This window comes from Scyliorhinus canicula, chromosome 23 (genome assembly GCF_902713615.1).
Source record: "Scyliorhinus canicula chromosome 23, sScyCan1.1, whole genome shotgun sequence".
Lineage (NCBI taxonomy): Eukaryota > Metazoa > Chordata > Chondrichthyes > Carcharhiniformes > Scyliorhinidae > Scyliorhinus > Scyliorhinus canicula.
The window spans coordinates 22,309,551-22,321,773 of NC_052168.1; the positions used below are offsets into that span (position 1 = coordinate 22,309,551).

Here is a 12,223-nt window from a genome sequence, read left to right on the forward strand (position 1 = left end):
AGACTAGAGGACTGGGAAATCTTTAGGGGTCAACTAGAAAGCTACTAAAAAAGGCTATAAAGAAGAGTAAGATAGAGTATGAGAGTAAACTTGCCCAGAATATAAAAACAGACAGTAAAAGTTTTTACAAATATATAAAACAAAAAAGAGTGGCTAAGGTAAATATTGGTTCTTTAGAGGATGAGAAGGGAGTTTTAATAATGGGAGATGAGGAAATGGCTGAGGAACTGAACAGGTTTTTTGGGTCGGTCTTCACAGTGGAAGACACAAATAACATGCCAGTGACTGATATAAATGAGGCTGTGACAGGTGAGGACCTTGAGAGGATTGTTATCACTAAGGAGGTAGTGATGGGCAAGCTAATGGGGCTAAAGGTAGACAAGTCTCCTGGCCCTGATGGAATGCATCCCAGAGTGCTAAAAGAGATGGCTAGGGAAATTGCAGATGCACTAATGATGATTTACCAAAATTCACTAGACTCTGGGGTGGATTCCGGTGGATTGGAAATTAGCAAACGTGATACCACTGTTTAAAAAAGGAGGCAGGCAGAGAGCAGGAAATTATAGGCCAGTGAGCTTAACTTCGGTAGTAGGGAAGATGCTGGAATTTATCATCAAGGAAGAAATTGCAAGGCATCTGGATAGAAATTGTCCCATTGGGCAGACGCAGCATGGGTTCATAAAGGGCAGGTCGTGCCTAACTAATTTAGTGGAATTTTTTGAGTACATTACCAGTGCAGTAGATAACGGGGAGCCAATGGATGTGGTATATCTGGATTTCCAGAAAGCCTTTGACAAGGTGCCACGCAAAAGGTTGCTGCATAAGATAAAGATGCATGGCATTAAGGGTAAAGTAGTAGCATGGATAGAGGATTGGTTAATTAATAGAAAGCCAAGAGTGGGGATTAATGGGTGTTTCTCTGGTTGGCAATCAGTAGCTAGTGGTATCCCTCAGGGATCTGTGTTGGGCCCACAATTGTTCACAATTTACACAGATGATTTGGAGTTGGGGACCAAGAGCAATGTGTCCAAGTTTGCAGATGACACTAAGATGAGTGGTAAAGCGAAAAGTGCAGAGGATACTGGAAGTCTGCAGAGGGATTTGGATAGGTTAAGTGAATGGGCTAGGGTCTGGCAGATGGAATACAATGTTGACAAATGTGAGGTTATCCATTTTGGTAGGAATAACAGCAAACGGGATTATTATTTAATCGATAAAATATTAAAGCATGCCGCTGTGCAGAGAGACCTGGGTGTGCTAGTGCATGAGTCACAGAAGGTTGGTTTACAGGTGCAACAGGTGATTAAGAAGGCAAATGGAATTTTGTCCTTCATTGCTAGAGGGATGGAGTTTAAGACTAGGGAGGTTATGTTGCAATTGTATAAGGCGTTAGTGAGGCCACACCTGGAGTATTGTGTTCAGTTTTGGTCTCCTTACTTGAGAAAGGACGTACTGGCACTGGAGGGTGTGCAGAGGAGATTCACTAGGTTAATCCCAGAGCTGAAGGGGTTGGATTATGAGGAGAGGTTGAGTAGACTGGGACTGTACTCGTTGGAATTTAGAAGGATGAGGGGGGATCTTATAGAAACATTTAAAATTATGAAGGGAATAGATAGGATAGATGCGGGCAGGTTGTTTCCACTGGCGGGTGACAGCAGAACTAGGGGGCATAGCCTCAAAATAAGGGGAAGTAGATTTAGGACTGAGTTTAGGAGGAACTTCTTCACCCAAAGGGTTGTGAATCTATGGAATTCCTTGCCCAGTGAAGCAGTTGAGGCTCCTTCATTAAATATTTTTAAGGTAAAGATAGATAGTTTTTTGAAGAATAAAGGGATTATGGTGTTCGGGCCGGAAAGTGGAGCTGAGTCCACAAAAGATCAGCCATGATCTCATTGAATGGCGGAGCAGGCTCGAGGGGCCAGATGGCCTACTCCTGCTAGTTCTTATGAACGGTGCCAAGGAGGCCCGGCCAACCACGCCCACATGTTCTGGTCTTGCCCCAGACTTGGCGGGTACTGGACAGCCTTCTTCGAGGCCATGTCTAAGGTGGTGGGGATGAGGGCGGAGCCATGCCCAAAAGTGGCGGTCTTCAGGGTATCAGACCAGCCAGATCTATTCCTGGGGAGGAGGGCGGACGCCCTTGCCTTTGCCTCCCTGTTCGCCCGCCGTAGAATCCTGTTTGGCTGGCGGTCAGCAGCACCGCCCAGAGCTGCAGACTGGCTGTCCGACCTCTCGGAATCTCTCCAAATGGAGAAAATCAAATTCGCCATTTGTGGGTCAGACGACGGCTTCCACAGAACATGGGAGCCATTCACCCAACTGTCCCAGGACCGGTTTGTGGCCAACACATGAATAAATAAATAGCCGGTAGCCAGGGGGAAATAGCCAGGACAGCATAGAAAGAGGAAAACGAGGGAGGACCGGAGGGGAGTGGGGAGGGGGGACGGCAGTGAAGAAGGGAGGGAGGGGGGCTCAGAGAGAGGGGGGGGGGGGGGGGGGTGGAGAGAGGATTGTACACTGAGCCAGACGGCGACAGACTGTAAATAGAGAAACTTATGAAGGAACCTTTGGGTATTTTACAGTAAATGAAAATGAATGGCAATGTATATCATTTTGAAAATACCAATAGAAAGATTTTTTTTAAAACTAAGGGGAACAGCTGTTCCCCATCCACCCTGTCCATGTCCCTCATAATCTTGTACAGCTCGATTAGGTCGCCCCCTCAGTCTTCTCTGCTCCGGCGAAAACTACCCAAGCCTATCCAATCTCTCTTCATAACTTAAATGTAAGAAGTCTTCCAACAGCAGGTTAAAGTCCAACATGTTTGTTCCAAACACTAGCTTTCGGAGCACTGCTCCTTCCTCAGGTGAAACAGCGCTCCGAAAGCTAGTGATTGAAACAAACATGTTGGACTTTAACCTGGTGTTGTAAGACTTCTTACTGTGCTCACCCCAATCCAACGCCGGCATCTCCACATCATAACTTAAACGTTCCATCCCAGGCAACATCCTGGTGAATGGCCTCTGCAACCCCTCCAGTACAATCACATCCTTCCCATAATGTAGCGACTAGAATTGCTCACAGTGCTCCAGCTGTGGCCTCACCAAAGTTCTGTACAACTCGAGCATGACCTCCCTGCTTTTGTAATCTATGCCTCGATTGATAAAGGCAAGTGTCCCATAGAACAGTACAGCACAGAACAGGCCCTTCGGCCCTCGATGTTGTGCCGAGCCATGATCACCCTACTCAAACCCACGTATCCACCCTATACCCGTAACCCAACAACCCCCCTCTTAACCTTACATTTTAGGACACTACGGGCAATTTAGCATGGCCAATCCACCTAACCCGCACATCTTTGGACTGTGGGAGGAAACCGGAGCACCCGGAGGAAACCCACGCACACACGGGGAGGACGTGTAGACTCCGCACAGACAGTGACCCAGCCGGGAATCGAACCTGGGACCCTGGAGCTGTGAAGCATTTATGCTAACCACCATGCTACCGTGCTGCCCCATATGCCTATTTCACCCCCCCGATTAACCTGTCCTTCTGCCTTCAGAGATCTATTGACAAAACACGCCAATGTCCCTTTGTTCCTCGGAACTTCCCAGTGTCAGGCCATTCACTGAATACTTCCTTGTCACATTACTCCTTCCAAAGTGCATCAACTCACACTTTTCAGGGTTAAATTCTATCAGCCACCTTTCTGCCTGTTGTCCCATCCTGTCCGTATCTTCCTGTGACCCAAGACTCTCAGCCTCACTGTTTACCACCCGGCCAATCTTTGTGTCATCCGCAAACTTACTGATCCCACTCCCCTCAGTCATCTATGTTGTTTATATAAATGACAACCAATAGGGGACCCAGCACAGATCCCTGTGGTACCCCACTGGACACTGGCTTCCAGTCACTAAAGCAGCCGTCTGTCATCGCCCTCTGTCACCTACAGCTGAGCCAATTTTGAATCCACCTTATCAAAGTTACCCTGTTATCCCATGTTCATTGGAGGAATTTCTTCTCTCAGAGGAGCGTTAGTGTTCGGAATTATCTTCCCCGGATCACAGTGGACGCTGTGGGTCCTTGAATATATCAAGGCCGAGTTAGATGTATTTTTGATCGACAAAGGGAGTAAAGGATTGTGGGAGACGCACAGGAAATAGGAATTGAAACCACAACCAGGTCAGCCATGATCTTAATCAACGGCGGAGCAGGCTCGAAGGGCCAAATGGCCTCCTCCTGTTCCTATAATTGAATGATGGAAATAGTTTGAGGGACTGTATAGCCTCCTCCTGTATTCTCAGGACCATCGACCATCCAGTTTGTTAGTTGGAAGGTATTTTCCCCAGTGTGAATTAGAACTCCTGTTGTCTTTAAACCCTGCAGGAACACTGGTACACATCCTACATTGACCTCCTCCAGCGTTTCCAGCTGTGGAACGTGGCCAATCAGGTTATCAAACTGAGCACATGTCGGTCCATCAACTGTCTGAACCAGGCATCGACGACCCTGCATGTCAACTGTAACAACTGCAAGCGGCCAATGAACAATCGCGGCTGGATGTGCGAGAGGCAAGTGAAACAGACAGCGAATATCGTGCAAGTGCGAGATTGCTGGCTGCATTGTGGAGCTGGCGTGGGGTGGGGTGGGAGTGATGCTGTACAGTCTCGAATGGGTACTTGGGGCAAGGACTTGGGGAACAGTCACCCAGAGTGAGATAACCCAAATGTGGAAGAAGGACAGGTTGGAGCATTTCTTATCCGGAAAATTCTGAAATCCCCATTTTATTTAGAGCGTGAAATCACACATGGCTCCTGGATGATGCACAGTACCCAACACGTGCTACGCATGCGCAGTACCCAACACGTGCTACACATGCGCAGTTCCCAACACGTGCTACGCATGCGCAGTTCCCAACGGGTGCCACACATGTGTAGTTCCCAACATCCCTCACATGTGCAGTTCCTAACACGTGCTGCACATGTGCAGGTCCCAACATTCCACACATGCGCAGCTCCCAACGCATGCCGCACATGCGCAGTTCCCAACACATGCCGCACATGCGCAGTTCCCAACACATGCCGCACATGCGCAGTTCCCAACGCGTGCCGCACATGCGCAGTTCCCAACGCATGCCACACATGCGCAGTTCCCAACGCATGCCGCACATGCGCAGTTCCCAACACATGCCGCACATGCGCAGTTCCCAACGCATGCCGCACATGCGCAGTTCCCAACACATGCCACACATGCGCAGTTCCCAACGCGTGCCGCACGTGCAGTATATTCAGAAATCTGAAAAATTTCACCCCACCTAACCTGCACATCTTTGGACTGTGGGGGGAAACCGGAGCACCCGGAGGAAACCCACGCTCACACGGGGAGGACGTGCAGACTCCGCACAGTGACCTGAGGCCTGAATTGAACCTGAGACCCTGGAGCTGTGAGGCAGTAGTGCTAACCATCTTGCCGGTGTCTCCCCCCCCCCCCCCCCCTCCCCCCTCCCTTCTACTCTGGTCAAAATCTCAAAATGATATTGGGCTGAAGCCAGCGCTGACTCTGTATCATTGGTGATGTCCTGAAATTCAAGGATGCGTTGATTAAAATTTGTGCTCTATTGTTGCTAGGTGTCGCCGTGGTGCCAGCACATGTGCCATTTGCCACCACGCAGTGAAGGGTCTGTTCGTTTGGTGCCAGGGCTGTACTCATGGAGGGCACCTCCAGCACGTCATGGACTGGTTTCAGTTTCACACCCACTGCCCGACAGGATGTGGACATCTCTGTGAATACACATAACCCACTGGCGGACCCCAGTGTGCCTCATGACAATAATCTACGGCGGGCCGGGAAGACTGGACATAGAGTGGAGGAAATTCAGTTACACGTGGCCCCTCACAGTCCCCAAGCAAGATGTCTTTTGGAATGGAAAGAGGCTGGGGTGGGGATTTGGGGGCATTGAAACATGTTCCTGGGACAAACACCTGACAGCAGACACTGTGGACACGCGCAGCATGGGCAGATTTCAGACACCAGGCTTTATATTGTATACACAGCACAGGCTTCACAAGAAGAACTATGGCGTTCAATGGTTATGGGGCGAGAAGTACCAATCACATTCCCCATGTGCTCCCCACCAATCAATCCAAGGATAGACACCAGGGAGTCTCAACCTGACACTGTTGCTTTGAGTAGGATTGTAGCATTTTGTTAAATCATTCTTTTTGATGTTCTCTTCAAGAGAACCTAGGCAAGTCAGGACTCCCTTGACTGGGACACACATTGGCAGAATAATTCTCAACTTCGGGCACTTCAGCCTGGGAGGAATCATAGAATCCCTACAGTGAAGAAGGAGGCCATGTGGTCCATCGAGTCTGCACTGACCCTCTGAAAGAGCACCCTACCTAGGCCCAACACCCCCCCACACAAATCTTTGGACAGTATGGGACAATTTATCATGGCCAATCCACCTAACCTGCACTTCTTTTGATTGTGGGAGGAAACCGGAGCTCACGCAGGAAACCCACGCAGACACGGGGAGAACGGGCAGACTCCACACCAGTGTGGAATGGAACCCGGGTCCCTGGTGCTGTGAGGTTGCAGTGCTAACCACTGTGCCAACCTTGGTACAGTTGTAGGTTAGGGAGTAAAGGAAATCTGTAGCCGTCTCAGGACATTTTGCTCCTGCTCAAGTGAAGGGGACGTCATGACAGCCATGCCCCGAGAGCTGGAATCAAGTACAACTGAGAAAGGAAAATGGTTTCTATTCATACAGCCCCCTTTTGGTTTCTGTACATCAAAGGTAGAAATGTTCTTGGGTGATCCATCGCAACAGGAACAACTGCTGTGAATTCCAAACATGTAACAGCTCCTGGACGCAGGGTGTGTGTTCTCGGGATGCAAGCCTACCTGACAAGGCCAGCATTTATTGCCCATCCCTAATTGCCCTCAAGTGAGCGGTGAGCCACTTTCTTGAACTGCTGCAATCCATGTGGGGCAGGGTGAACCCATAGTGCTGTTTGGGGGGGGGGGGGGTGCAGGGTGAGGGAAATAGGTTTTTAACCTCAGTGACAATGAATTAACATTGATACAATCCCAAATGAGGATGGTGTGTGACTGTCCTTATCCTTCTAGGTTACAATAATAATCTTTATTAGTGTCACAAGTAGGCTTACATTCACGCTGCAATGACTTTACAGTGAAAAGCCCCTAGTCCGGGTACACTGAGGGAGAATTCAGAATGTCCAATTCACCTAACAGCACGTCTTTTGGTTTAGCTCAGTTGGCTACACAGCTGATGCAGGGAGAGGCCAGCAGCGTGGGTTCAATTCCCGGACCGGCTGAGGTTATTCATGAAGACCGCGCCTTCTCAACCTTACCCCTCGCCTGAGGTGTGGTGACCCTCAGGTTAAATCACCACCAGTCAGCTCCCCCGTCTCAGAGGGGAAAGCAGCCGATGGTCATCCAGGACTATGGTAACTTTACACACAGCTGCTACTGTGGGTCAGTGATGGAGGGAGTAAATGTTTGCAGGAGGGGGAGTAATCAAGTGGGGTCCTAGATGGTGTCAAGCTTCGAGTGTTGTTGGAGCTGCACTCATCCTGCCTTGAGCTTTTGAGGGATTGGCAGGCTGGTTGGTGAGATGGGTTAATATACTCTTAAACCAGTACGTGAAATATTCATCTTGGACAAGGTCGTGGAGAGTGGCCAGAACAAAGGAAAACCAACCTGGTCTTCAACAGATCAGGCTTGTATACAGGAGCGTTGGTGGGGGCGGGTGGGCAGAATCTCAGGCTGGTTTTTCCAGTTATGTCCTCTGTTGCTTAAATCAAAACACTGCTCTGCCCCCACACAGCGACAGTTCACCGAATTAACAAAACTCATTTACTAAATAATTAACGCAAACCTCACTGGCATTTTCCTTAAAGCTGAGAAGCGAAACCCCCCAAACGAGTAAAAAGTCTTTAATGTCTGTAAATTTTAACTAATGCCATGTTTTAATTTGAAATGAAAAATGAAATGAAATGAAATGAATGAAAATGGCTTATTGTCACGAGTAGGCTTCAGTGAAGTTACTGTGAAAAGCCCCTAGTCGCCACATTCCGGCACCTGTCCGGGGAGGCTGGTACGGGAATTTAAACGGTAGTTTGCAAACTACAGGCGTTCAAATGATTGTGGGTGCGGCATAGTCTTTCCTGCTCCAATTTACTCTCGCTGATGTATTGATTCAGTTTGAACACAAACACACATTTATTTACCTTGATTTTTCAGAAGGGAGTATCAATTCAAAACCTAGAATCATTGAAGCTTACGGTGACATTGTAAACATGCCCAACCCTCTAGAAGGTGGTACATCTGAGGGGCACCACCGTAGCATTGTGGATAGCACAATCGCTTCACAGCTCCAGGGTCCCAGGTTCGATTCCGGCTTGGGTCACTGTCTGTGCGGAGTCTGCACGTTCTCCCCGTGTGTGCGTGGGTTTCCTCCGGGTGCTCCGGTTTCCTCCCACAGTCCAAAGATGTGCAGGTTAGGTGGATTGGCCAGGCTAAATTGCCCTTAGTGTTGGGTGGGGTTACTGGGTTATGGGGATAGGGTGGAGGGGTTAACCTTGGGTAGGGTGCTCTTTCCAGGAGCCGGTGCAGACCCGATGGGCCGAATGGCCTCCTTCTGCACTGTAAATTCTATGTAATACATCAAATATTCTATGTAACATCTCAGGTAAGGAATTCGCTGCACATTCCTGTGGAGCAGAACTATGACTGCATGGGTTCCATTGGAAATCCGGGTGTTGATTAAGTCCTGCATCCTTTCCCATTTTCCTCCCTCCTCACCCTGTTGGATTTTGAGTTCTGGCACCTCAGCCAAGGACCCTTATGCTCAAGTTCAAGCCTTAATGGTGAAATCAACAAAAGATGACAGATAATCTGTTTCAGTGATGGCGGAGGCTTAAATATTGTGCAGGATATTGGGGCAAACTCACCAGCTCTTTAAAATAATACAGTAGTACCTTTAGCATCCACCCAACTTCAGTTTAATGTTTCATTTGAGAGGCTGTACTCCCTCAGTCCTTCACTGAAGCGACAGCCTGGCTTCTGGGCAAGAAGCTCGGATGTGGGACTGATAGAGGCGAGGGCGTTATCACTGAATCAACGCTGACACTGTAGACTATTTGATCATGCCAGATTCTGCCATTGTCTGACAGCCACACATGTCTATTGCTCAGCAGGAGTCAATAATAGCATGAACCGTACCCAATTTCTCCAGCCCAAATTCAACAGTTCCAAGTTAGGACCTTGCTGCTTTGCAGGACTCATTCACTCGCTGGGTCTGTTCAGACATTGGAGGAGCCACCACTGACTCTCGCTTCCCAGTCCCATCTACCCTGAAAAGGATGCACAATTTAGGAATCTAGTTCTTGGTCTCTGCCAGTGCATCTAGGTGGTGTGGGACAGTAGCAAATGATCTAACTGAAGGGTTTAAGGGCTCCACAGCCCACCTTGGTTATGATATCCTGCCATTGTCGAATAGCCTGGCCATACGAGTGTGTGCTAACATGAATAGCCACTGGAGTGTAGCACAGTACGACTTGGCTCTTACCCCATTATCTGCTAACAAAGATAGCAACAATGACGTAACCCAGCAGTTTGGGCATTGAAATGATTGGGTTGCGTTCGGTGTCCCTCGGCAGTACCGATTAGGGTCCCGTCCTAGAAATTGGGGCTCAAATTGCCACCTGGGCTATTTGCAAAACTGAATTCCATAAATCTGACAGCCTGATGGCAGGCACCAGATTGTCGTAAAAATCAAACTGTCGTGGGTGGCATGTGGCGTAATGGTTAGCACTGGGACTGTGGTGCTGAGGACCCGGGTTCGAATCCCGGCTCTGGGTCACTGTCCGTGTGGAGTTTGCACATTCTCCCAGTGTCTGCGTGGGTTTCGCCCCCACAACCCAAAGATGTGGTTCGCTGGATTGGCCATGCTAAATTGCCCCTTAATTGGAAAAAAATATATAATTGGGTACTCAAAAAAATTTTTTTTTTTTTTTTTTTTTGAAAACTGTCTCAGAGAAGGGAATGCATCACGTACCTTCTTCCCGTCTCACGGAAATCTAGTCCCGCACTACACAAGTGATTTTCAGCAGCCTCGGAGATGAAGTCACAAAATTAAATTGCTACAAACCGGAAACAGTGCACCCCCACCCCCACCTTCATGGGCAACTTGAGGTGGGCGATAAATGTGGCTGTGTCAATGCCGCACACAGTCCCAGAACAAAATTAAAAGTAAACGCTCAAAAACATCAATGACCCAATTCAGGGAGACCCGAGAGGCTCATGGACACCTGAGCTCGAGGCAAGTTTGTTCCACTGAGATGGAAACAGAGTCACGCTAGGATCCTGGTACAAGGCAGACTCACCCCCATCATTCGCACCATGACCGAGGAATAATGCCATCAGGGGCTGCCAACCCATTGGCGCTGGGTTGGCACGGGACAGTGTCAGGGGATACTTTTACAGCACAACTGTCACGATTTGGGGTAAATAGAACATTTCAGAATCGAGCAACAGACAATTGTATGTCTGATGGAACAGTCAAAGAGGAAATGAGGATAAAAAATGGATCCAGGGGTGGGGTTGACCTCTCCTACTTTCCAGGAATGGAGGATTAATCCCCAGGACTGCTGGAAGAGAAATCTTAGGGGCATTAAAAAAAAAGAACATTTTCTCTCAATCCTCTTGTTTAATAGTTGTAAAAATAATGGCGATGGAGGTGGCAGGAAAAGGCTGTTTAATGGTCAGGAATCATCCAATTGGGTCATAAAAAGCGTTTGACTTTTCAATAAGGTTGCACAGGCTGGATGTCATAAGAAGGGACGTGTCAAGGCAGCCAATTGGGGGAGCAAAGGGGCAGGACATTTGAGAGGGTCGTGTGCTGTAACCTCCAGGAATACATCCAGTTCGAGTTGGGAACAGTACCTCCAACCTGAATCCAACCCCCGGATTGCACTGACAGAATTAGACCCCAGGACATGACCAGTGGTTGTCGGCATTATCAACACAAGAAGAGGTGGGGTAACAACCCTGTCATGGAAGTAATAGGAGATGGATTCACCAATCTTTAGGGAATGGTGTTACTGCTTCACAGTAGCCTCACACATCACCTGGACCCCTTTCTCCCTCAGCCAGAGTAAGGCAATGATGCTCAGATACCCAGGAGTAAAGTAATTATGTTTCTCTCACCCCTCTACAAGGTTTGGAACCCTTTCTGATGAGTTGCCTTTCCAAGGAAACAATTCCTTCCAGTCAGAAGTAGCAAACAAACTGATCCCACGTTGCTGAACTATCGTTAAATAGATACATTAACAGCGTTCAAAAGGCATCTTGACAATTCATGGATACGGTGGGTAGAGAGGGATTCGGCCAAGGGTGGTATTATAACAGGTACAGGCTTGGAGGGCCGAAGGGCCTGTTCCTGTGCTCTATTGTTGTTTGTAATTACTGCACACATTTGGGACAAGGGCCAGTGAGCAGGCTCCCAGTCTCGTGAGCTAGGCATATAACAGGAGGAGAAACCTTCATGAACATCTTCATTTCAACAATGGTAGAGCCCAGCGCTAAAGCACAAAAAGACAACGCTGAAACATTTACAACCATCTTCCCAATCCTCAGCAAAGTGACGGAAGTAGGTCATCAACAATACCATCGAGCAGCACGCTCACCAATAACCTGTTTAACTCGGGGTGGGTTCCATCAGGATTACTCAGACTCCAGAGTTCATTACAGCCTGGGTCTAAACATGGACACAAAGACCTGAAATCAATCCGGGAGGCTGGACATGAAAGCAGCGTTTGGTCAGATGAGTCACCAAGTTGGGGGGGGGTTGAGAACTCTCCAGTGGCTGGAGCATGGAGAGTATTAAAGATGGACAGATGTGGTTGTTGGAAGTCGATCATGTCAGCCGCATGATGTCACCGCAAATTTCTTGAGGGATGATTCCAAGACCCAACTGCGATCAGTTGGACAATATCCAGACTTCGACTGAGCAACATATATAGAAGCAGGAGGAGGCCCTTTGAACCTGCTCTGCCACTCATTACCATTATGGCTCTTTAAAAACATTTATTTAGATTACCAATTTTTTTTGCAATTAAGGAGAAATTTATCATAGCCAATTCACCTACCCTGCACATCTTTTTGGGTTGTGCCACACGGGGAGAACATGCAAACT

The 12,223-nt window shown here is 48.3% G+C and overlaps 1 protein-coding gene across 1 annotated transcript in view; it reads left to right on the plus strand.

Annotated features, from left to right (window-relative positions):
- Window positions 1–6,416, plus strand: part of LOC119956533 (GATOR complex protein WDR24-like) — a 30,422-nt gene extending 24,006 nt beyond the window's left edge. Inside the window, exons 7-8 of the mRNA XM_038783823.1 lie at window positions 4,387–4,571; window positions 5,628–6,416. Coding sequence (XP_038639751.1) covers window positions 4,387–4,571; window positions 5,628–5,796 — 354 coding nt within the window. The 3' untranslated portion in view covers window positions 5,797–6,416. The remainder of the gene's footprint in view (window positions 1–4,386; window positions 4,572–5,627) is intronic.
- The last annotated feature ends 5,807 nt before the right edge of the window (window positions 6,417–12,223 follow it).